We start from the raw sequence: 26,701 nt of genomic DNA, 5'->3' as shown, positions 1-26,701 counted from the left end.
AGAGGGTCAACTAACTAAAGGGAAACAGCATGTCAGGATAAATGGGTCATTTTCAGGTTGACAATTATAAACTAGTGGAGTGTCATATGGATTAATGCCTGGGCCTATTTATAATCTATTAATGACTTGGATGAAGGGACCAAACTATATTTTGCCAAATTTGTTGTTAATATAAAGATAGATAGGAAGGCAAGTTGTGAGGGGGATACAAAGCACCTGATAAGGTGAGTGAGCAAAAAATTAGTAGAAGGAGTATAATGGGGGAAAACGTGAGTATGTCCACTTGGGCAGGAAGAGTAGAAAAACAGAATATTATTTAAGTAGAGACTGCAGAATGTGGCAGTTACAGAAGAATATCCGCATCCTTGTGCAAGAATCGCAAAAAGTTAGCATATAGGTAACGAATCATTCTGAAGACAAAGGGAATGTTAACATTTGTTCCAAGCAGGGGGAGTATCAAAGTAGGGAAGTCTTGCTATAACTATAGGTGTGGTCTCACCAATGCCCTGTGGAGATTGTTTTGGCCTACTTGTTTAAGGAGGTCGGCTGCATAGATGCTATCCAGAGAAGGTTCACCAGACTGATTACCGGGATGAAGGGATTGTCTGAGTGAGGAGGTTGGGTTAATACTCATTGGAGTTTAAAATAATGAGATCTTGTTGAAAAGTATTAAATTCTAAGGGGGCTTAGCAAAGTAAATGCTGAGAGAATTCCTTTTGTTGGAGAATCCAGAACTGCAGAGGGTACAGCTTAAAAATTAAGAGATCTTCCATTTTAAGATGAGCAGGAATTTATTCTCCTAGAGTGTCTTCGGGATTCTGTTTCCCAGAAAATAGTGGAGGTTGGGTCATTGAATGCATTCAAACAGAACTGGACAAATTTTTGATTGGCATGGGAATTTACGGTTTTGGGGAACAGGCAGGAAAGTAGAGTTAAGGCTATAACTGGACAAGTCCCCAGGACCGGATGGAATGCATCCGAGGGTTCTGAAAGAAATGGCGGAGGTGATAGTGGATGCCTTGATGGTTATTTTCCAAACATCGCTGGATTCCGGGGAAGTGCCGGAAGATTGGAAAATGGCTAATGTTACGCCGTTGTTTAAGAAGGGTGGCAGGCAAAAGGCAGGGAATTATAGGCTGGTTAGTTTAACGTCTGTTGTAGGTAAAATGTTAGAATCCGTCATCAAGGAGGAAATAGCGAGGCATCTTGAGGGGAATTGCTTGATAGAGCAGACGCAGCACAGTTTCGTTCAGGGGAAGTCGTGTCTGACAAATTTATTGGAGTTCTATGAGGATGTGTCTAGGGCGGTGGGTAGAGGAGAGTCGGTGGATGTGGTCTTTCTTGACTTTCAGAAGGCATTTGACAAGGTACCTCACAAGAGGTTATTGCAGAAGGTAAGGGGGCATGGAGTTGGGGGTAGGGTGTTAGCGTGGATAGAGGATTGGTTGTCAAATAGGAGGCAGAGAGTGGGGGTTAATGGGTGCTATTCCGATTGGCAGTTGGTGACTAGTGGAGTGCCCCAGGGGTCGGTGCTGGGGCCTCAGCTATTTACCATTTATATAGATGATCTGGAGGAGGGAACCGAGTGTATGGTGTCGAAATTTGCTGATGACATCAAGATTGGTGGAACGGCAAATTGCATGGAGGGTGTGGAGAGTCTGCAGAAGGATCTAGATAGGCTGGGCGAATGGGCCAGGAACTGGCAAATGGAATTTAATGTTGGCAAGTGCGAGGTGGTCCACTTTGGTAGGAATAATGGTAGGAAGGACTATTACTTACGTGGCGAAAAACTGCAGCAGGCAACGGTGCAGAGGGACCTCGGGGTCCTTGTGCATGAGTCGCAAAAACCCAGCCTGTAGGTGCAGCAGGTGGTCAGGAAGGCGAATGGGATGCTGGCCTTCATAGCAAGGGGGATTGAATATAAAAGTAGGGAGGTCTTGCTGCAGCTGTATAGGGCATTGGTGAGGCTGCAGCTGGAGTACTGTGTGCGGTTTTGGTCGCCGCACTTAACGCAAGGATATTTTGGCCTTGGAGGGAGTGCAGAGGAGGTTTACTAGGCTGATGCCGGAGTTGAGGGGGTTGAGCTATGAGGAGAGGCTGAATAAACTAGGCTTGTACTCGTTAGAGTTTAGAAGAATGAGGGGAGATCTCATTGAGACATATAAGACGATGAATGGGATGGATAGGATAGAGGTGGAGAGACTCTTCCCGCTCAGAAAGGACAGTAGGACTAGGGGGCACAGCCTCAAGATAAAGGGGGGGCGGTTTCGAATGGAGTTGAGGAGGAACTTCTTCACTCAAAGGGTGGTGAATCTCTGGAATTCTCTGCCCGTTGAAGTGGTGGAGGCTGCCTCGCTAAATATTTTTAAGATGCGGGTTGATGGGTTTTTGATAAGCGAGGGGATTAAGGGTTATGGGGAGAGGGCGGGAATGTGGAACTGAGCCACGACAGATCAGCCATGATCTTATTGAATGGCGGGGCAGGCTCGAAGGGCTAGATGGCCTACTCCTGCTCCTATTTCTTATGTTCTTATAATCAGATCAGCCTGATTTTATTGAATGGCGAAGATGGCTCGAAGACCAAATGGTTTACTCCTTTTATATATCATAAGATCTCCATATTACAATATTATCTTTTTATATTTAACATTGCAGGTTAGTTTTTCTGTACTGAACTGTCTTGCTGGATGAATAGATTAAGGAGTAGGAAGTAGGACAATGTTCCAAACATTAAGTTCTAAATTGTAAGGGCAAAAGCACTGTACTTGTAAAAGAACAGAACTGGCTGCAATTTTTACCCTGCAATGTGTATTTGCTTTATTGTATTGAATTATTTAGGAACGATAAATAATTTGGGGTGATCTTACCAAAAAAATTCTAAGTGCCGAATGACTGTGAAAACCGAAGAGAATCGTGTCCACTTTTTCGGCGAGCACCCAGTCACCTTTATGCGGCGCTGAGAAAGAAAAAGAGCCAGAATGTGATTCTCGTCAGTAGGAGATGGGGCAGGAACCTCAGCTTGCTGGTAAAGCCAGTTGCTTAGCTGTAGGGGCACCATTCTGTTGGTGCCCCAATCTCCCAGTATACTGTGTACACAGTACATTGGGAGATCTCCTGTCATAACAACAACCCCCCCCCACCACACACACGCACAAAACATCGTTCTCCTCCCTCCTGTTGCTGCCCTGGACGTCACCTCCTTGATTGCTGCCCCAGACATTCCCCCCCTCCTGCCTCGAATGGTGTGCTGGTGGGATCAACATTCCCCCCCCCCCAGTGCATGCTAACAATGCCCAAGGGGCACTGCCCTGGCCCTGCCCTAACCACCCGGGAGGCTTCAATGACCTCTGATCCCATTTGTGAGGCCAACACATTAGGTCCTCATGGTGGGGACCGTACATGATCCTTGCCAGTGAGGACCTCGATCAGTGAGCAGGTAAGTACAGATATTATCTGGAACTCCTGATTATATTTAAATTAGGTCCTTTTAGGGGCATGAAGCCAATTTCATTGGCCAAATGTGGCTGGTAACATTGGGAGAGATGGGAAACTGGGTGTAAACCTGATTTTTTGCCTCTTGCCCGATCATACTGGCCCGCCAAGTTGATCAACTGGCAGGGCAAGCAGGTAAGATTGCCCCTTTTGTGCATTGTTTGTATATGTACTTCTAATTTTTTTGCTGGCCTGTGTCCGTGTGTTCCCTGTATCTAACTTCTCTCAGTTCTCATGCATGGTCATCTACCTCAAATGCTATCTTTCTGTCTCTTGACACAGAGGCTGTTTGATTTGTTGAATATCGTAAGAAGACTCACAACAGCAGGTTAAAGTCCAACAGGTTTATTTGATAACACAAGCCACAAGCTTTCAGAGTGCTGCTCCTTCATCAGGTGAGTGGGAGTTCTGTTCACAAACAGGGCATATAAAGACACAAACTCAATTTACAAAATAATGGTTGGAATGCGAGTCTTTACAGATAATCAAGTCTTAAAGGTGTAGACAATGTAAGTGGAGAGAGGGTTAAGCACAAGTTAAAGAGATGTGTATGGTTTCCAGCGAGGACAGTTAGTGAGATTTTGCAAGCCCAGGCAAGTCCCGGGTGTTACAAATACTGTGACATGAACCCGAGATCCTGTTGAGGCCGTCAGGAGGTGCATCAATGCCAGATTCATCAGCTGCACTCGCAAGACAGCCCCAAATGTAACTGAAGCACAGCACAACACCATCCGCGCGCTCAAGACCAACCTGCAACATTGTCATCAGACCAGCAGACAAAGGAGGGTCATACTGATCAGAACAGATAACTGCAAAAAAAAGTACCAACAACTGAACGAGAAACATGATGGACAATTAACTGCAGATCCGACCAAAGAACACACCCGTCAACTCAACAGACTGATCAAGACCTTTGATCCAGACCTTAAGAGTACCCTCAGTGCTCACATCCCATGTACTCCCCGTGTTGAGCATCTCTACTGCATCCTAAAGATACACAGGGTCAACACTCCTGGCCATCCCATCATATCAGGCAATGGGACCCTGTGCGAGAACCCCTCCGGCTATGTCGAGGGCATCCTGAAACCCATTTTACAAAGAACCCTCAGCTTTTGTTGCGACACTACGGACTTTCTAAAGAAACTCAGCGCACGTGGAGCAGTTGAACCAGGAGCTCGGTCATCCTCGTCACAATGGATGTCTCGGCATTCTACACCAGCACCTCCCACAACGATGGCATTGCTGCAACTGCCACAGTACTCGATGCCGACAACTACCAATCTCGAGATGCAATTTTACAACTCATCTGCATAATTCTGGACCACAATGTCTTCACTTTCAACAACCAGTTCTTCATCCAGACGCACAGAACAGCCATGGGGACCAAATTCGCACGTCAATATGCCAACACCTTCATGCACAGATTCGAACAAGACCTCTTCACCACACAGGACCTTCAACCGATGCTATACCCTAGAAAGATCGGTGACATTTTCTTCCTTTGGACTCATGGTGAGCAATCACTGAAACAACTATATGATGACATCAACAAGTTCCATCCCACCATCAGACTCACCATGGACTACACGCCGGAATCGGTTGCATTCTTCAACCCACACATCTCCATCAAGGATGGTCACCTCAGCACTTCACTGTACCGCAAGCCCACGGATAACCTCACAATGCTCCACTTTTCCACTTCCACCCTAAACACGTTAAAGAAGCCATCCCTATGGACAACCTTTCGTATACACAGGATGTACTCAGATGAGGAGGATCGCAGCAGACACCTCCAGACGCTGAAAAATGTCCTCGTAAGAACAGGATATGGTGCTCGACTCATCAGTCGACAGTTCTGACGTGCCACAGCAAAAAACTGCACCTACCTCCTTGGAAGACAAACACGGGACATGGCGGACAGAGCACCCTTCGTCATCCAGTACTTTCCCAGAGCGGAGAAGTTACGACATCTTCTCCGGAGCTTTCAACGTGTCATTGATGAAGACGAACATCTAGCCAAGGCCATCCCCACACCCCCACTTCTTGCTTTCAAACAACCGCACAACCTCAAACAGACCATTGTCTGCAGCAAACTACCCAGCCTTCAGGAGAACAGTGACCATGACACCACACAACCCTGCCACAGCAACCTCTGCAAGACGTACCGGATCATCGGCATGGATGCCATCATCTCAGTCAGAACACTGTCCACCAGGTACACGGTACATACTATTGCAACTCGGCCAGCATTGTCTACCTGATGTGCTGCAGGAAAGGATGTCCCAAGGCATGGTACACTGGGGAGACCGTGCAGACACTACGACAATGGATGGATGAATACCGCTCAACAGTTACCAGGCAGGAATGTTCTCTTCCTGCTGGGGAACACTTCAGCCTCTGATCTTCGGGAAGCATTCTCCAAGGCGGCCTTTACGATACACGACAACGCAGAATTGCTGAGCAGAAACTTATAGCCAAGTTCCACACACATGAGGACAGCCTCAACCGGGATCTTGGGTTCATGTCACCCCATCTGTAACCCCCACGATTTGCCTGGGCTTGCAAAATCTCACTAACTGTTGTGGCTGGAGACAATATGCATCTCTTTAACCTGTGCTTAACCCTATCTCCACTCACATTGTCTGAACCTTTAAGACTTGATTACTCTTAAAGACTTGCATTCCAACCATTATTTTGTAAACTGAGTTTGTGTCTTTATACGCCCTATTTGTGGACAGAACTCCCACTCATCTGATGAAGGAGCAGCAGTCTGAAAGCTTGTGGCTTGTACTACCAGATAAACCTGTTGGACTTTAATCTGATGTTGTGAGACTTCTTACTGTGCTTACCCCAGTCCTACGCCAGCATCTCCACATCATTGTTGAATATTTCCAGCATTTATATTTGATTTCCAACATCCACAGTATTTAGCTTTTGTAAGACTGAAAGTGGACTAGCCTAGCCTTGATTTGTGAACTAAAACATGTTTTTGTTTTTCAGGTGCACATGGATTCACTTAGTCCTTCTCGAAACCTTGAGCAGAAGTCCAGGTAAATACCTGACAGTGGAAATAAGTATGATCTATGGTGTAAGGACTGAAATGACTGATCCAAAAAGGATTTTAAAAAATTGATATACTTAGATGAATGCATGGCATTACTAAAGTTTAAAGGACAAAGGGAAAAACAAGGAAGTAATGTTTAGACAATACCAAATTTAGACTTTACATTTAGAGTTGCATTGATTTTAGGTGTAGAAAGTAATTAGGTAAATTAAGAAAACGCAAATCTTCATTTCAACACATTAAGGATGCAGGAGGATAACAGAGTACTCAGAATGAGTGCACATTGTGTTTGCAGTTTGGAAAGAATGTGCAAAAAAGACATATCAAATTAATTAATATTTAAATTCTTCAACAAGAAAAATGAATTATTTTCCAAAAATAAACAGGATTATTCATTTAAAAAAAGCTGTTGATTTGAGAATGTATTGTCTACACTGTAATTTCCAGCAAGTCTAAAACAAATTTGGAGGATTAATGATAGATAAACTGGGAGATTAATGCACTGAGGTTTTCATTTATTATTCATGCTAACAAAAAACTGACACAACAGATTGTGGTTATTTTTTGCTGATCAAATTTTTAAAAGGCTCGAATAGTTTCTTGCAGAGGGTGACAGTATTTATTTCTGTATATTGAGCTTCAGAGAATGACAACCACAAAGAAAGTTGTTTTTAGTCTAACCTTCTTTATTTCCAATGCTCTAGGAAATTTCTGAAAAGTCTGACCCGAAAAGAGCCTTGTGAGTTGCTATTGGTGATTGGAACAGGAGTGAGTGCTGCTGTTGCTCCAAATATCCCTGCACTATGTTCTTGGCGAAGTTGTATCGAAGCGGTAATCAATGCAGCTGAAGATCTGGAGGTGCTTCATCCTTCTGACATTATGGAGTTCCGTCAAAAAGTAACAGAAGATCGTGACCTTCTTGTGCTTGCCCATGATCTAATCCGGAAAATGTCACCGGTAAAATTAAATATTGTTTTGAGTGGAAAATAAAATGTTCACTTGTTTCAGAGAAATGTCTGTAAGCTTAGATGCACAACTGATATTTACATATTTGATGTTTGAACAGAAGAATAAACCAAAGAGTTGCAATTTGCAGGTGTTTCAAACATTTCGAAAAAGCAGGTAAGCTCTTGATTTTGTTTAAGAACTGTTAATCCAAAAGTACTAGACCCACTTGAATTTCACTTTGTCCTCCCTTTTCTGTGAATTGTGTGTTGATCAATGGGGAACAAAGTAGTTCAGCTAGTTTTGTTATCCGGTATTATGGTTATGCGTTTTCGGGTAGCACAACTTCATGTTGTGTGCCTTTGCCCTAACTCAGAACCATACCTCTTAGCCACTCCTTTGATCATACAGCCTCTTTTTTGATGCTCAGGGTTGGTCACTATTGTAGAAGTATCCTGGAATGCAAAAATTTTCAGACACACCATACACACACAGCAACACCAACACGCCACCGCGCCAACACCCACACCAATACACCAAGACCAACACACCCTTGCAGCCCCCCCTGCATCTTCACCTCCTGCAACAAATGTGAGGCACTCATAGATTACTGTGTCACCCATTCAGTAATCTTTGCAACTTGCTTCCTTTCCCCAGCCTACCAAGCTATGCGTCCTTCAATGCCCTATGCTGTCCAAGGCCAGACTGACATTCTTGCAAAGGCAGAATGCCAACTCTCCAATACTTCCTCCCATTTAACCTCACAATCAACCATCAAACTAATGCTGGGGACCGCCACTGATCTTGCCTCCTCTGTAGATTTCCTCTCCATAAATCTAGTCTTATATAATAAAAGCAAATTACAAATCTATACAAATCAAAGACATATCTAGTCTCTCAGTTCCCCAAGCTTGAAGAGCCCCCCCTCCACCTCCTTCTTTAATCCACAAATAGTCTTTTTTCACCTTCCATTCAACTGATTGCTTTTTATCCCAATTTTATCTTATTTTGCCTCATGTAGGATTTCTTCCCACTTACATCTGTGACTCTTCTGATGCCCTCTAGTTGGGAGTTTTCTGGTCTAACCATCTCATCTTCACCCCAGACATCCAATCAGATACTGAAGCAGTCCATGTTCAAATGCAACAAGATCTGGACAATACCCAGGCTTGGGCTGACAAGTGGCAAGTACCATTCGTGCCACACAAATGCCAGGCAATGACCATCACCAATAAGAGACCCTTTAAACACTGCCCCTTGACATTCAGTGGTGTTACCGTCACTGAATCCCTCACTGTCAACATTCTCGGGGTTACCATTGACTAGAAACTCCACTGGACTCACGTGAACACAGTGGTTACAAGAGCAGGTCAGATGCTAGCAATACTGCGGCGAGTAACTTACCTCCTGACTTCCCAAAGCCTGTCCACCATCTACAAGGCACAAGTCAAGAGTGTGATGGAATACTCCCCACTTGCCTGGATGGGTGCAGCTCCAACACTCAAGATGCTTGACACCATCCAGGACAAAGCAGCCCATTTGATTGGCACGACATCTACAAATATTTAATCCGTCTACCACTGACGCCCAATAGGAGCAGTGTGTACTGTCTACGAGAAGCACTGCAGCAATTCATCAAAGATCCTTAGCACCTTCCAAACTCACGATCACTTCCATCAAATAGGACAAGGGCAACAGATACATGGGAACGCCACCAAGTTCCCCTCCAAGCCACTAACTGTCCTTGCTTGGAAATATATTGCCATTCCTTTGCAATCGCTGGGTCAAAATGCTGGAATTCTCTCCTAACGGCGTTGTGGATCAACCCACAGAACATGGACTAGAACGATTCAAGAAGGCAACTCAACACCACCACCTCAAGAGCATCTAGGGATGGGCAATAAATGCTGGCCAGCCAGTGACACTCATATCCCATGAATAAAAAAAAACCTTTCCATTCCCTACCACAACGATCTGTGGACTCTTTCTCCGCCTCTTCCTTGAACTTAGGTCAAACCTGTTTCCATTTACAGCTACCCTCCTTGGCTAAGTTTGTTTTCTTATTGAATAACTTGCACTTTAACTGCACCCAGTTTTTCCAAATGAAAGATGTTGCAATGGGTATCCAAATGAGTCCTAATGTGCCTGCTTTTGTGGAATGTGTGGAATATACCTTGTTCTGGACCTATACAGCATCTTTTCTTTTTTTGCCTGTACTTTTATCAGTGTCATTTCCTGTTTTCACCCTGAACTGGCAAACTTGCTGCCAATTTTCACCTTTCTCTCACTCTTAAATGGTCAATGTCTGATTCTTCCCTTCCTGGAAGTTACCTGCCTCTATTTCTGGGCATTGGCTATCAACCAATATTTAGTATAAAACCTGTTGACTCCCACAGCTATCTCAAATACATTCCCCCATATTATGGTTCCTGTGAGGACTCTGTTCCATTCTCTCTGTTTCTCCATCTCTAACACATTTGTTCTGAAGGTGCAACTTTCCATGCCAATGCCTCTGATATGTCTTCCTTTTCATCAAACAACGATTGCCATTGGAATACTCCTACCTTGCCCACAGCTGGGATTCTCTAGTCTCGCTGCTGTGAATGGAGATTTGGCTGAGTGCGAAATTCTCTGGCTTCACTGGCAGCAGTGGTGGGCGTCCATTGTACCCTGCTAGCCTCTAAATTCAAAGATCTTTCTCCACCATTTTTGTCACCTTCAGCTTGATTGCATCACCAAATACATCTCCCTTCCCCCTTCCCCCTTCCAGCATTTCAAACGGATCCTGGTCCAGGCCTTGTCACCCTAACACCCCTCTTCCCTTCCTCGGACTCTATACATGCAAGCATGGGAACGATACTTTTATCTCTTTCTCCTTGCTATCCACAGCTCCAGACATTCCTTCCAGGTGAAATACAATTATGTGTACTTCATTCAATTAGATATGCTGAATTTCCTGCTCACAATGCAGCTTGTTGTACAATGGGGAGACCAAACACAGATTCTGTTGCTGCTTTGTGGAATATCTCCTTTCAGTCCATAGCATGATCCCAAACTTCTCGTTGTCTGGCATTCTTAACTTGCCACTTTGAAGCTGATCTCTGTTCTTTGTCTCTTGCAGTGTTCCAGTGAAGCTCAACATAAGCTTGAGAAACTGGACCTCAACTTTCAGTTAGGCATTCTACAGCCTTTGGGACAGAGTTCAACAATTTTAGACTGCATTCTGCATCTCCATTTTGTTTCTCTTTGCGGGTTTCGGATTTGCTTTTGTTTTCACCTTGCTTTTGCTTTCAGACAGGAGTGTTCATCGTTCTGTCATTTAAAAAGGTAAAGGTAAAGTCGCCATAGTCCCAGATGACCATAGATTAAATCACCATAATCAGCCTGAGAGTCACCACATCTTGGGCAAGGTTGAGAAAGTATGAATGGCCTCAGCTTGTCCGGTAATCGAACCCATGCTGTTGGCATTACTCTGCATCACAAACCAGCTGTCTAGCCAACTAAGCTAAACCAACCCCCAGGAAGCAACAACAAAGGAGTCATTTGAAATTACACCACCTCTAGAGACATCTTTTGTTTCTTTACTTGTCTTATTCTGATTTCCTTTGATCCTGCACTTGCAGCTCACATGTCATTTACTGTCTCCTGTCTTTTGCCCTATCACAAATCTTCCCTTTTTGGTTTCTTTCCATTCTTCCCTCTTTCACTTGCTTAAGACCAATTGCATTTTTGATTTTTCACAGTTTTGATGGAAGATCATCAAATCAAGGCTTTAGCTCTGTTTCTTCAAAAATGCTCCATGATCTGCTGTGTACTTCCAGCATTTTCTGTTTTTATTTGCATCTTTGCCCAGTTTCTTCCCTATCCCTCCTCTGGGCTTATCCAGTGCGTGACCCCTCTTGCCTGCTTCCTTTGACCTTCCTCCCACCGAGTTCCCTACCTGCCCCATGTTTGCTGACAGTGTTGTTCATCACAGTTACTGTCTGTTTTGCTTCAATTTAATTTTATAGCCCTGTCCTTAAAAATTCACCTTGATACTTGATCACTGTTCTGACATGCTTTCTTGGCTTCCCATACCCCCCAGTCCTAAGATTCACTGCTCTCTTGGCTCCCCAGCTCTCCCATTGTAGTATGCACTTTTGGCCTTTCTTGTCCTAATTTTTGATCTAACATTATGCTTTATAGCAAAATGTTAAAACTTCTGGATATCATGTTGAATGATATTCCGAGCAATTAGATATAATACGAGAGTCAGATGAAAGCAGGTGATTGACAATTACTGTTTATCACTGAATAAATGTGGCAAGCACATGGGTGCTAAAATCTATTTATTGTTGATAAATGAATATTGCTGCACAGTATCGATCAATGGTGGTGATCCAAGCAGCGTGCAGTAGTTAATCAAAAGTTACCTGGATGATCATTATATATGGCACTGAAACCAATGGTGAATATCTGGTTTTTAAAACAATGCAGATAAGTAAAACAAATTATCACAGAGTTTGGAAGCACTTCATATCCCATGTTAACATTTTGAAAACTATAGTTCAGAACAGCTTTCATTAATGGAAAAGCAATGAAAAGTAAGTAGAGTCCTTGATCATGTTATTGTCTCTTAAGTCTGTTCCCATCTTTCCCAGAACTTCGTGTTTGAATCCTTCCCATAAGACTTGTCCTTCTAACATAGTACTGAAACAGGCCTCACCAAAGTCACAAATGACATCTGATGTAACTAACATAGGTAAACTGTCCATCCTTGTTCTTCTCCCACTTGCCTCTGACATAGTTAACAACACCAATGCCTCTTTAGTCTCATCCAGCTGGGTGGAACTTCTTTCACCTAGTTTCACTGTTATCTATCTAATTGTAGTGAGAGAATCACTTTGAATGACTTTTCCTGCTTCTGCTTTGTTACCTCAATGTCCCTTGAGGATCTATCCTTGCCTTCAATGACGTGAATGTGAGAGGTATGATCAGTTGGGGGTAGAGTGGGTGGGAACGGGGGGCAGCAATGGACTGGAGGTGGTGGGGAAAGGGGGAGGTGATTGTCAGGAGGAGTTGAGGCGGTGATCAGACGATGGAGGGGGCTGACAGTGGAGACCAGTGATCAGTGGGGTGGAGGTGCAATCCAGTGATCAGGGAGGGAGTGGATGTCTGAGGGTGGGGGAGGTGCGGAGTGAGATACCTCAGTGTACTCTGCACTTGCACAGCACACTGAAAGATAGATGCATGTACAGTAGTGCCTTGTAGCTTTGAGCATCAGGCTTTCCGCTGAGAGTAGACTCTGTATACTCCCTCTACTAGTGTCAATCACACTTCGCTTTTTTTGCACTAAGTGCCATAAGGTTCTGCCTGAGAGCTTATTGAAAAATGGGTGCAATTCTCTCCCTTTTTCGTACTCATTTGGCACTTAGAATTCCTTTGGTAAGATCCCTTCCTCTCCCATGACTCCGTGTCATCAATCAGAGAAACACTAGTTTTCACGGTTACTCTGGTACTACCCAGCTTTACCTCATCTCTGAAACTCTTCTGTTACCCAGGCCCCAGACTCTGGAATGCCTTTCTTATAAGCACTTCTTATAGCTCACCTCTGACCAATCTTGTGGCTGTCTGACCTCATTCTCCTTATGTTGCTCGGTGTCATAACTTTGTTTATAATGCCCCTGTGAACTGTCTTGGATGTTTATTTACATAAAAGGTGCTATGTAAATATAAGCTGTTATAAAAGTTATTTTTGTTATTGAGCCATTAAGGCAAAATTAAGTGTTCTAAATCTTATCTAACGTATGGGATTGCATGAGGTGTTGGGGATGAAGGTGACTGGTTTCCAAGTATTAAAAAAAATTAAAGAAAGTATTTTGATTTGTGCAAGCTGCAAGAAAAAAATAGAAGGATAAGTAAAGATCACTTCTAGGACTGCCGCTAATGGAATGCATAATAAATCAAAGACAGCGAGTAAGGATTTTAGAGTCAGTTCATATTTGGTAAGTTTCTTTTGAAGATTTGGCTGAAGTAGAGAACACACATTAGAAGTAATATGTATGGATTTTGAGAAATTGTGAGAAATGGTACCACAAGGAAACATTTTAGTAAAATTCAAGTACTTAGTGGAAAAGAAATTGTAATAGGATGGAAAGTTGTTCACTGACAGAAAATACAGTAGGGATTCAGACTGACAAAGGGTTGGAAGTGCTGCATCCCTTATCGGTGCTGGATTTGGTTTTGTTATGTATGTGTAGACCTTTTGAACTTGGGTATAGGAAATGCAATATTGAAATTTGGTGATGATGCTAAACGAAACAAGATGTTTAGCAATCAAACAAAATAAATGTTTACATTAATGTTAACCGGCTTGCTGTATTTACTGGCTTTTCAATTGCACAATAATTTGTTTCTGTATAGTATGTAAAATTAGATGGCCAAGTGTCTGTGAATTTTGTCTGCACAGTAAAAAGTCTGACAACACCAGGTTTTAGTCCAACCTATTTATTTGATAATATACTCGCAAGCTTTCGGGTTAGCCCCTTCGTCAGGTGAATGGAGAGTTCTGGCCTCAGACAGAGCATATAAAGCACAGACAGTTTAGAGATTACTGATTAGAATGCGAATCCTTACACCTAACCTGCTGTTCAAGACCTGAAGTGGCTGATAATGTGAGTGGAAGGAGCACTGATCACAGTTTAAAGAGATGTGTATTGTCTCCAGACAGTACAGTAAGTGAGGTTTTGCAAACCCAGGCAAGTCACGGGGGTTACAGATAGTGCGACATGAACCCAAGATCCCTGTTGAGACCGTCCTCATGTGTGCGGAACTTGGCTATCAGTCTCTGTTCAGCGACTCTGTGCTGTCGTGTGTCGTGAAGGCCGCCTTGGAGAATGCTTACCCGAAGGTCAGAGGCTGAATGCCCGTGACCACTGAAGTGTTCGCCAACAGGAAGGGAACAGTCTTGCCTGGTGACTGTCGGGCGATGTTCATTCATCCATTGTCGTAGCGTCTGCATGGTCTCCCCAATGTACCATGCTTCGGGACATCCTTTCTTGCAACGTATCAGGTAGACAATGTTGGCCAAGTTGCAAGAGTATTTACCATGTACCTGGTGGACGGTATTCTCACGTGTGATGATGGTATCCATGTCGATGATCCGGCATGTCTTGCAGAGGTTGCTGTGGCAGGGTTGTGTGGTATTGTGGTCACTGTTCTCCTGAAGGCTGGGTAGCTTGCTGCGAACAATGGTCTGTTTGAGGTTGTGTGGTTGTCTGAAAGCAAGAAGTGGGGGTGTGGGGATAGCCCTGGCGAGATGTTCGTCTTCATCAATGATATTCAGGAGAACAGTGACCACAATACCACACAACCCTGCCACAGCAACCTCTGCAAGACATGCCGGATCATCGACATGGATACCATCATCACACGTGAGAATACCGTCCACCAGGTACATGGTAAATACTCTTGCAACTCGGCCAACATTGTCGACCTGATACGTTGCAAGAAAGGATGTCCCGAAGCATGGTACATTGGGGAGACCATGCAGACGCTACGACAACGGATGAATGAACATCGCCCGACAGTCACCAAGCAAGACTGTTCCCTTCCTGTTGGCGAACACTTCAGTGGTCACGGGCATTCAGCCTCTGACCTTCGGGTAAGCATTCTCCAAGGCGGCCTTCACGACACACGACAGCACAGAGTCGCTGAACAGAGACTGATAGCCAAGTTCCGCACACATGAGGACGGTCTCAACAGGGATCTTGGGTTCATGTCGCACTATCTGTAACCCCCGTGACTTGCCTGGGTTTGCAAAACCTCACTTACTGTACTGTCTGGAGACAATACACATCTCTTTAAACTGTGATCAGTGCTCCTTCCACTCACATTATCAGCCACTTCAGGTCTTGAACAGCAGGTTAGGTGTAAGGATTCGCATTTTAATCAGTAATCTCTAAACTGTCTGTGCTTTATATGCTCTGTCTGAGGCCAGAACTCTCCATTCACCTGACGAAGAGGGTAACCCCTCGAAAGCTTGTGAGAATATTATCAAATAAATAGGTTGGACTAAAACCTGGTGTTGTCAGACTTTTTACTGTGTTTACGCCAGTCCAATGCCGGCATACCCACATAAATTTTGTCTGCCTCAGACAAAATAAGCAACTACTTATCATTTGTGAGCATTGATGTGATGTATTTTGACTCAGTCTCCTGCACTGTTAATTTTTTTCTATTTCCTTTATAGCGCACTGGAGATACAAAGCCAAATTTCTTCCAGGATTGTCTGATGGAAGTGTTTGATAATCTTAACTGTCACATTCAGAATCCCATGCTCTTGGATGCTATTCTCCAACTTATGGATCGGGGAACAATGGTTCTCACCACAAACTATGATAACCTCCTTGAGATCTTTGGTCAACAGCAAGGCAAACCGATGGAATCTGTAGATTTGAAATCCAAGGACAAGGTTTGTAAAATTAAATTGATGGGATTCTCTTTACTCACTACAAAAATATCTCTTTAAATGTATCTAGCAGTGGGAGCTATAAGGAAGTGACCTAAAGAGTATTGCAAGATTCTGAAGGATTTTTTTCAAAAGATAATGATATAACTGTGAAAAGTTTTGGAAAGAGAATCTCAGCATACATAACCATGATGTCTTCGGTACTCTGACTGTAATATGGAAGGTGGATGCTTCATAGGCATGCACAATAAATCAACTACAAGGGTTCATTTGGTTTACTATGTGGCTGGTGAGATAGAAAAATAAAGAACTTGGGGTTGGGGGAGAGGAATGGATGTGGGGATTGTGAGGTGAGGTTAACCTGCATCTGTTGATTGAAAAGCATGCAGCACATCAACTTTGTGCTGTCTGCTCATCAGATTTTAGTGTGCAGCTAATGTGAACTATGCTGTTCATTGGCTACATGCGAAAGCTGGGGAGCCAAAATCATAATTATAGGAACCACTTACAGCTCATCTACACCTCTTAAAAGGAAAATGCATTGCTGCTGCAGTGAGTGCTGAGAGTTGCATAGGACATGAATTCATCCTGGTCAAAGCTGAGGAATGGCAGACTTGGGAGAGCAAGTCTTTGGACTTTGTATTGGTAGTCTTGGTGAAGAAGGTGGCAAGGAGGTGATATGCCCTGCATGATGAATGGGTGAGGAGATAGTTTACTGTTGTTTTGTGCCAGATCTCCTGTAGGGTTGCTCCATTTTGGTGTGGCTTCTCGTGCTTCTTGACCTCTGTTTCTCCAGCTTGTGGCTTACCTCTCACTCAAAGCTGCTTTTTTTGTCTTTTGCCATCATTTTGTGAGCCATTGTTCACAACAAGGGTTTGGGAGAGGGGAGAGTCATTGCAGGGGTATGGTAGCAAGCCAAGAGGTAGGGGAGCAGGAGAGGCAGCAAGTCAGAGGTAAGTAGAAAAGTCAGTATATTTCTTTCATATATAAAACATTTATTTTAGAAGTTTTCAGTTTGCAAAGTGTTATGTTTTGATTTTTTTTTTCTTCTGATGAGAAAACACCCACAAAACCTAACTACAGCTTTTACATTGATTAAACTGGGAAAATCTGATATGCTTAACATTGTTTCATTTAAAAGTAGTTGTACTTTTCAGAAATGCCACTGTGACATTAAGTGAGAACTTACTGTAACAGGAGTCAACCCCAGGTCTTGGATGCAATTCAGTGATCCAAGATCGATGAATGCATCCATCTTCAAATGCCATGTCTGACCAACTATACCATTAACCTCACACACTCCATAATTCACCACACCCCTATCACTCATCTACCAACAATCTCCATCAATCAGGTTTCACACCTAACATTCATAGCTTCACTTTATGCTCTCGTGTATAGAACGGCTACAAGCTTCACATTCACATCTTGTAACTTGAGGACACTGACAGCTGTTCAACCATAATAGCTGCATCACTCAAATAGATTGCATGACAGTCACTGACATGCTCCCTTCTCTCTTGCAAGACAAGATGATGCATATCCAGAGGCAGCATGAGTTAACCAGGGGACAATCATGACTACATGTCCTAACCCCCGTGTAGGAGATTATATTGGCTATTATTGGAATAGCCATTCTGAAGTTGTGACCCCAGTGGGGCAGGATTCATTTATTCTTGTACCTAATTCTTTTCACAACCTGAACAGTGTCCCACCAACGCCTCTACTTTCTCAGGAGGCTGAAGAAATTTGGCATGTCTGCTGCGACGCTCACCAATTTATTAAATGCTCCCTAGAAAGCATCCTTGCCGTATGTAACACAGCTTGGTATGGCTGCTGCTCTGACCAAGACCATAAGAAACTACAAAGGGTTGTGAACATAGCCCAGTCCATCACACAAATCAACCTCCCATCCATTGCCTCAGAAACCAGCCAACATAATCATGACCCCTACACACCCCCGACATACTCTCTTTGACCTTCTTCTGCCAGGAAAAAGATGCAAAAGTCCGAGAACATGTACCAACCAACTCAAGAACAGCTTCTTTCCTGCTGCCATCAGACTTCTGAATTGACTTATCATTTTTAAGTTGATCTTTCTCTTCACCCTATCCGTAACTGCAACATTATATCCTGCACCCCTTCATTTCCTTCTCCCCTATTACTCTATGAATGGTATGTTATGTCTGTATAGCTCACAAGAAACAATACTTTTCACTATATCCCAATGCGTGTGACAATAATAAATCAATTCAGATTCACAGCTGATTGATGTGTATTTGGTAGTGCAGACAGCTGCCTCATGATGGCAAGTTTGTGCAGTGTGCTGCAAACCATCCATTTTGACATCCACCCTTTTGAGTATTACAGGGCTTCTTCTCCGCAATCCAGACTGTGAAATTGTTGTTTGAGCATCTCAGTGGTCTGCTCCATCACATTATGTAAGACAGCACGGTCTTCATTGTATGTGTGCTATCCACATATGTTTGCACAGCAGAGTTATAATTCATTTTGTCAGCAGATAGCCCTTGTCACCAAGTGGCACCCATTGGTTGCCATGGTGGTTCATCAGCATGTGGCACAATGGACTAACACAAAATGAAGTCATGACTGCAGTCTGCATATCACGTATTGACTTGCACGAGTTGCTACTGATGGTCACGCCAGGTGGACGTTGAGGGAATGGAATCTCTTTCAGTTCTGATATATAGTTGAGCGCATGCATAATATGCATGGTATCCACCCTGCACATTGGCGAAGCCTGCAATCTTAGCATAGCCTTGTGCTTGTTCTGCCTGCTGGTCTGTGGTGAGAGAGAATGAAATGTGATTTGCTCTTTTTCAAAACAGCATCTCAGTGACCTTCATTGTGCAGCAGCAAAATATCATCAGTTCCAGACTAGAAGGATCCAGACACAATAATTCATTGCCATATTCAAATTTGCAGCCAACAGTTCTAGTCCTGTTCTGAGATTGAGGCTGTGTCTGCAGCGGATGGCAGATTTCAGTTTGAGCAGATTATTTTCCATACTGTTCCTCGCTGAGGTTCCGGTGGATAGTTGCTCCCTGAACATTTGGCAGCTATCGGTTCCTTCTGCTCCTCACATTCTTTATTCCCACTGTAGCTTGTCCTGTCTGTGTAGTCTTTGCTTTGTATTCGAAGGGGAGTGGCAGCACTTGACCAGCATTTGGAATCAATGGGTGCTATTCTGATTGGCAGTTGGTGACTAGTGGAGTGCCGCAGGGATCGGTCCTAGGGCCTCAACTGTTTACCATTTACATAGACGATCTGGAGAAGGGGGCTGAGTATGGGGGTAACAAAATTTGCTGATGACATGAAGATGAGCAGAAAAGCAATTTCGTGGAAGGTGTGGAAAGACTGCAGAGAGATCTGGATAGGCTGAGTTAGTGGGCGAGGACCTGGCAGATGGAGCATAATGTTAGCAAATGTGAGGTTATCCACTTTGGTAGAAATAATAGTAGGAGGGATTATTATTTAAAGGGTGAAAAGCTGCAGCATGCTACTGTGCAGAGGGACCTGGGGGTCCTTTTGCACGAATCACAAAAACCCAGTCTGCAGGTGCAGCAGGTGATCAAGAAGGTGAATGGAATGTTGGCCTTTATAGCGAGGGGGATAGAATATAAAAGCAAGGAGGTCTTGCTGCAACTGTACAAGGCACTGGTGAGGCTGCAACTGGAGTACTGTGTGCAGTTTTGGTCGCCGCATTTGCCAGAGGATTTATTGACCTTGGAGGGAGTGCAGAGAAGGTTCACTAGGCTGATACCAGAGATGAGGGGGTTAGCCTATGAGGAGAGACTGAATAGACTAGTTCGGTACTTGTTGGAGTTTAGAAGGCTGAGGGGGGATCTTATAGAGACATATAAGATAATGAAGGGGCTAGATAGGGTAGAGATGGAGAGATTCATTCATTGTTTGCTGGAGCAGAGAGAGAGATAAGAATTTACCTGTTTGAAAACCTGTTTAAATAAGTTTAAAGCACTTTGTTCCTTGTAGAACTGTTTAAATCATTTAAAAGCATTTTTGTGGGCTTTTTGTAGTTACCTCTTTAAGAATTCTGAGGGAGTGGTTAGAAGGGAGTTGTGGACCAGCAAGCTTTAAATCAGCGCCAGGTTTAAAAAGAGGCCTGGTATAGACAGCAGGCAGCGTCGGAGCGGGCAGCGGAGTGAGGGGGAAGCAGAGTGAGCTACTAGGGCTTAATATCAAAGGGCTTGAGAGAAAAAGGGCCAGGTAAGTGCGTGTGGAAATTTTCAATATTACTACAGTGAATAATGGAGGGGCATGTGATGTGTGGTTTCTGTATGATGTGGGAACTGGTGGACCCCAGGGTCCTTCCCAGTGACCATGTCTGCAGTAAGTGCAGGTTGCTGGAGGAGCTCCAGCTCAAGGTAGATGAGCTGGCCTCTGAGCTACAGACACTGAGGCTCATCAGGGGGAGGGAGGGTGACATTGTCAATGGGGTGCAAGTGACATCCAACCCCTCTAGACTGGCTAACTCTAAGGGTCAGGAACAAGAGGGGGCTGCTGAGAGGAGGAAGGGGGGTGGGGAGAGGAGGAAGGGGGGTGGGGAGCGGAGGCCTCAGCCTCTCAATCTGCATGACAGGTTTGAGGTTCTTGCTTCCAGTCTGGACGAGGACGAGGGAGGTGAGGTTGGTGAGCAAACTGCACACGGTACAGTGATGCAGCAGGACATAGGCAAGGAGAAGGTGAAAAGGAACTTAGTAGTGATTGGGGATAGTGGGGTGAAGGGTATTGACACTGTCCTTTGTCACAATGACAAAGTGCACAGAAGGGTGTGTTGTCTGCCTGGTGCTCGGGTCCGGGATGTTGCATCTGGGCTGCAGAGGAACCTGGAGTGGGAGGGTGCGAATCCGGTCGTTGTGGTACATGTGGGTGCCAACAACGTAGGCAAAATGCAAACTGAGGATCTGGGGAGGGAGTATGAGAAGCTGGGAATGGAATTAAAGAGTAGAACCGACAAGGTGGTTATCTCTGGGCTACTGCCTGAACCGAGTGCAGATGGGTGTAGGGTTGATAGGATTAAGGAAGTGAATGGGTGGCTCAGGGATTGGTGTGGGAGGAATGGGTTTGAATTTATGGGGCATTGGCATCAGTATTGGGGTAGGTGGGACCTGTTCGGGCGGGATGGGGTTGGTCTGAACCGTGCTGGGACCAGAGTGCTGGCGAATAGAGTAAAGAGGACTGTAGACAGGGCTTTAAACTAATTAGGAGGGGGGGGGAGGGTGCGAGGGTAGGTGACATTATGGGGTCTAGAGTTGAGGAGAGGGTACAGGTAAGGGAAGAGGCCGAGGATGTCCCAATAATAGAGGGAGTAGGGGGCGTGAGTATGGTTGGTGGTGTTATGGCAAATAGGGTCCAGGTGAAGGCTGGGATGAAGGCACTTTATCTGAATGCACGAAGCATTCGGAATAAAGTGGATGAGCTGGTGGCACAGATCAGCACAAATGGATATGATCTGGTGGCCATTACAGAGACGTGGCTGCAAGGTGACAGGGACTGGGAGCTGAATGTCCAGGGGTATCAAGTGTTTAGGAAGGATAGGCGGGAGAGAAAAGCGGGGGGCGTAGCTCTGCTGATTAAGGATAGCATCAGGGTGGTAGCAAGGGATGATATTGGAGCCAAGGAGCAGAAAGCGGAATCGTTGTGGGTAGAGATTAGGAACAGCAAAGGGAGGAAGACGCTGGTGGGTGTCGTCTATAGGCCCCCGAATAATGATCTGGAGGTGGGGCGGGCTGTTAACGCGCAAATAAGTGCGGCGTGCAGGAATGGGACGGCCGTAGTTATGGGGGATTTCAATCTACATATAGATTGGTCGACCCATGTTGGACGCGGTGGGCTCGAGGAGGAGTTCGTGGAATGCTGCCGGGATAGTTTCCTGGAACAGTGTGTGTTGGAGCCGACGAGGGAGCGAGCTATCTTGGATCTGGTGTTATGTAATGAGGCGGGTAGAATTAGGGACCTTGCGGTGGAGGATCCTCTTGGGGAGAGTGATCATTGTATGGTGGAGTTTCTGGTGCAGATAGAGGAGAAGAAAGTGGGTTCCCGGACGCGCATCCTTTGTTTGAACAGAGGGGAGTACAGTAGGATGAGAGAAGAATTGGCGAATGTGGACTGGGGGAGCGCGTTGGAAGGTAGGTCTGCTGAGGAGCAGTGGAGAATCTTTAAGGAGATCTTTCTTGGTGCTCAGCGGAAATTTATTCCGATGGTCAAAAAGGACAGTAGGAGGAGAGGTAATAAGCTGTGGATAACGAAGGAGGTGAAGGAAAGTGTTAAATTAAAAGTGGAGGCGTTTAGAGTAGCTAAGAGTAGTGGGCAAGAAGAGGATTGGGAGAGGTTTAAATGTCAACAAAGATTGACAAAGAAGTCGATAAAAGAAGGGTAGGATAAACTATGAAGCTGGGCTAGCGCTTAATATAAAAAAGGATAGCAAGAGTTTTTATAAATATATAAAAAGGAAGAGGCTGGCTAGGGTGAACGTTGGTCCCTTAGAGGATGAGAGGGGGTACTTAGTGGTAGGGGATGGGGATATGGCTGAGGTCCTGAATAACTTTTTTGTTTCTGTCTTCACGGAGGAGGACGTGAATAATTTGCCGGGTGTTAGAGATGGAAAGGTGGTAGGACTGGAGCGTCTTAATGACATTACTGTTACGAGAGAGGCGGTGCTCGACAGACTGGAGGGGCTGATTGTGGACAAGTCATGATGTGGGTATGCCGGCGTTGGACTGGCGTAAACACAGTAAAAAGTCTGACAACACCAGGTTTTAGTCCAACCTATTTATTTGATAATATTCTCACAAGCTTTCGAGGGGTTACCCTCTTCGTCAGGTGAATGGAGAGTTCTGGCCTCAGACAGAGCATATAAAGCACAGACAGTTTAGAGATTACTGATTAAAATGCGAATCCTTACACCTAACCTGCTGTTCAAGACCTGAAGTGGCTGATAATGTGAGTGGTAGGAGCACTGATCACAGTTTAAAGAGATGTGTATTGTCTCCAGACAGTACAGTAAGTGAGGTTTTGCAAACCCAGGCAAGTCACGGGGGTTACAGATAGTGCGACATGAACCCAAGATCCCTGTTGAGACCGTCCTCATGTGTGCGGAACTTGGCTATCAGTCTCTGCAGAGACTGATAGCCAAGTTCCGCACACATGAGGACGGTCTCAACAGGGATCTTGGGTTCATGTTGCACTATCTGTAACCCCCGTGACTTGCCTGGGTTTGCAAAACCTCACTTACTGTACTGTCTGGAGACAATACACATCTCTTTAAACTGTGATCAGTGCTCCTACCACTCACATTATCAGCCACTTCAGGTCTTGAACAGCAGGTTAGGTGTAAGGATTCGCATTTTAATCAGTAATCTCTAAACTGTCTGTGCTTTATATGCTCTGTCTGAGGCCAGAACTCTCCATTCACCTGACGAAGAGGGTAACCCCTCGAAAGCTTGTGAGAATATTATCAAATAAATAGGTTGGACTAAAACCTGGTGTTGTCAGACTTTTTACTGTGGACAAGTCGCCAGGACCGGATGGAATGCATCCGAGCGTTCTGAAAGAAATGGCGGAAGTGATAGTGGATGCCTTGGTGGTTATTTTCCAGACGTCGCTGGATTCCGGGGAAGTGCCAGAAGATTGGAAAGCGGCTAATGTTACGCCGTTGTTTAAGAAGGGTGGCAGGCAAAAGGCAGGGAATTATAGGCCGGTTAGTTTAACGTCTGTTGTAGATAAAATGTTAGAATCCGTCATCAAGGAGGAAATAGCGAGGCATCTTGAGAGGAATTGCTTGATAGAGCAGACGCAGCACGGTTTCGTTAAAGGGAAGTCGTGTCTGACAAATTTACTGGAGTTCTATGAGGATGTGTCTAGGGCGGTGGATAGAGGAGAGCCGGTGGATGTGGACTGTCTTGATTTTCAGAAGGCGTTTGACAAAGTACCTCACAAGAGGTTATTGCAGAAGGTCAGGGGACATGAGTTGGGGGTAGGGTGTTAGCGTGGATAGAGGATTGGTTGTCAAATAGAAGGCAGAGAGTGGGGGTCAATGGGTGCTATTCGGATTGGCGGATGGTGACTAGTGGAGTGCCCCAGGGGTCGGTGCTGGGGCCTCAGCTATTTACCATTTATATAGATGATCTGGAGGAGGGAACCGAGTGTATGGTGTCGAAATTTGCTGATGACACCAAGATTGGTGGAATGGCAAATTGTGCGGAGGGTGTGGAGAGTCTGCAGAAGGATCTAGATAGGCTGGGCGAATGGGCCAGGAAATGGCAATTGGAATTTAATGTTGGCAAGTGCGAGGTGGTCCACTTTGGTAGGAATAATGGTAGGAAGGATTATTACTTATGTGGCGAAAAACTGCAGCAGGCGACGGTGCAGAGGGACCTTGGGGTCCTTGTGCATGAGTCACAAAAACCCAGCTTGCAGGTGGTCAGGAAGGCGAATGGGATGCTGGCCTTCATAGCGAGGGGGATTGAATATAAAAGTAGGGAGGTCTTGCTGCAGCTGTATAGGGCATTGGTGAGGCCGCAGCTGGAGTACTGTGTGCAGTTTTGGGCGCCGTACTTACGCAAGGATATTTTGGCCTTGGAGGGAGTGCAGAGGAGGTTTACTAGGCTGATACCGGAGTTGAGGGGGTTGAGCTATGAGGAGAGGCTGAATAAACTAGGCTTGTACTCGTTAGAGTTTAGAAGAATGAGGGGAGATCTCATTGAGACGTATAAGATGATGAATGGGATAGATAGGATAGAGGTGGAGAGACTCTTCCCGCTCAGAAAGAAGAGTAGGACTAGGGGGCACAGCCTCAAGATAAAGGGGGGGCGGTTTAGAACGGAGTTGAGGAGGAACTTCTTCACTCAAAGGGTGGTGAATCTCTGGAATTCTCTGCCCATTGAAGTGGTGGAGGCTACCTCGCTAAATATTTTTAAGACGCGGGTTGATGGGTTTTTGATAAGAGAGGGGATTAAGGGTTACGGGGAGAGGGCGGGAATGTGGAACTGAGCCACGACAGATCAGCCATGATCTTATTGAATGGCGGGGCAGGCTCAAAGGGCTGGATGGCCTACTCCTGCTCCTATTTCTTATGTTCTTATGTTCTTATTCTTCCCGCTTAGAAAGGATAGCAAAACCAGAGGGCACAGCCTCAAAATAAGTGGCGGGGGGGGAGGTGCGGGGTGGCAGTTTAGATCGGAGTTGAGGAGGAACTTCTTCACTCAAAGGGTGGTGAGTCTCTGGAATTCTCTGCCCATTGAAAGTGGTGAAAGCTACCTCACAGAATATATTTAAGTCTCGGGTAGTTAGGTTTCTGATAGACAAGGGAATTAAGGGTTATGGGGAGAAAGTGGGAAAGTGGAACTGATCCACTTCAGATCAGCCATGATCTTGTTGAATGGTGGGGCAGGCTCGAAGGGCTAGATGGCCTATGTTCTCATGTTCTTATGATGTGCAGAAACCTTGAAGTCAGGAAAAAGTCCTTCAGTGGCACAGTTTATTGCATTATTATTGTAATCCAGAGACCCAGGGTAATACTCTGGGCACCTGGGTTTGAACCCTATCACAGCGAATGGGGGACCTAAACTCAATAAAATATCGTGAATTATTCGTCTAACAATGAACATGAAACGATTGTCATAAAAATGCATCTGGTTTACTAACTGTCCTTCAGAAAAGGAAACCTGCTGTTCTTACCTGGTCTAACCTACATGTGATTCCAGAGTCTTAAATGCCTTTTTGAATGGCCTAGCAAGCAATTATACTCAACCACTACAAGTGGAACAAAAAGGAATGAAATCAGAAGGACCACCCAGCACTGACCTAGACACCAAACCCAGCCCTGTCCTCCTTACTAATATCTGGAAGCTTGTGCCAAAACTGGCAGAGTTGTCCCACAGACTAGTCAAGTAACAGCTTGACATAATCATACTCACAGAATCATACCGTACAGATAATGTCCCAGACACCACCACCACCATTCCTGAGCATGTCCTGTGTCACCAACAGTGCAGATCAGTTGAGGGGCAGCACAGTTGGGAGGGAGTTGCCCTGGAAGCCCTGAAGATTGACTTTAGATTCCATGAAGTCTCATGGCGCCATGTCAGACATGGACAAAGACATCTCCTGCCGATTACCATGTACAATCTCCCCTCAGCTGATGAGTCAGTCCTCCTCCATGTTAAACACCACTTGGAGAAAGCAGTGAGGGTGGCAAGGGTGCAGAATGTACTGCAGGCAGGTGACTTCAATGTTCATCACCAAGAGTGGCTCGGTAGTCCACCACAGAATGAGATGGCTGGGACCTGAAGGACATAGCTGCTAGAGTGGGACTGTGGCTAGTGTAGAAGGGACCAACAAGAGAGAAAAGCATACTTGACTTCATCCTCACCAACCTGTCTGCTGTAGATGCTTCTGCCCATGACAATATTGGTAGGAGTGACCACCTCAGTCCTTATGAAGACAAAGTCCTGTCTTCACATTGAAGATACCCTCATCGTGTTGTGTGGCCCTTACCATTGTACTAAATGGGATATACTTCAACACATCTATCAGTTCAAGGAGAATGTGCAAACTCCACACAGACAGTGACCTGAGCCAGGAATCGAACCCAGGTCGCTGGAGCTGTGAAGCAGCAGTGCTAACCACTGTGCTAGCGTGCTGCCCATGATAATGATAATGGTTTAATGATGATGGATAATTAAACAACTCACTGGAGGGCGAGACTC

General features: G+C 45.0%; 1 protein-coding gene across 6 annotated transcripts in view; it reads left to right on the top strand.

Annotated features, from left to right (window-relative positions):
- Positions 1-26,701, top strand: part of LOC145344083 (protein FAM118A-like) — a 91,325-nt gene that overhangs the window by 16,106 nt on the left and 48,518 nt on the right. For all 6 annotated transcript variants that reach the window (XR_013886837.1, XM_080190890.1, XM_080190893.1 and 3 more), the window contains 3 exons: positions 6,493-6,542; positions 7,261-7,513; positions 15,732-15,953. Coding sequence is in view for 5 of the 6 variants with exons in the window: in XM_080190890.1 (XP_080047016.1) it covers positions 6,493-6,542; positions 7,261-7,513; positions 15,732-15,953 (525 nt within the window). In the remaining variant the exon portion in view is untranslated. The remainder of the gene's footprint in view (positions 1-6,492; positions 6,543-7,260; positions 7,514-15,731; positions 15,954-26,701) is intronic.

Source organism: Carcharhinus amblyrhynchos, chromosome 6 (genome assembly GCF_965287045.1).
Source record: "Carcharhinus amblyrhynchos chromosome 6, sCarAmb.v2.hapA, whole genome shotgun sequence".
Classification (NCBI taxonomy): domain Eukaryota; kingdom Metazoa; phylum Chordata; class Chondrichthyes; order Carcharhiniformes; family Carcharhinidae; genus Carcharhinus; species Carcharhinus amblyrhynchos.
This window is presented reverse-complemented; position numbering and strand designations above follow the sequence as displayed.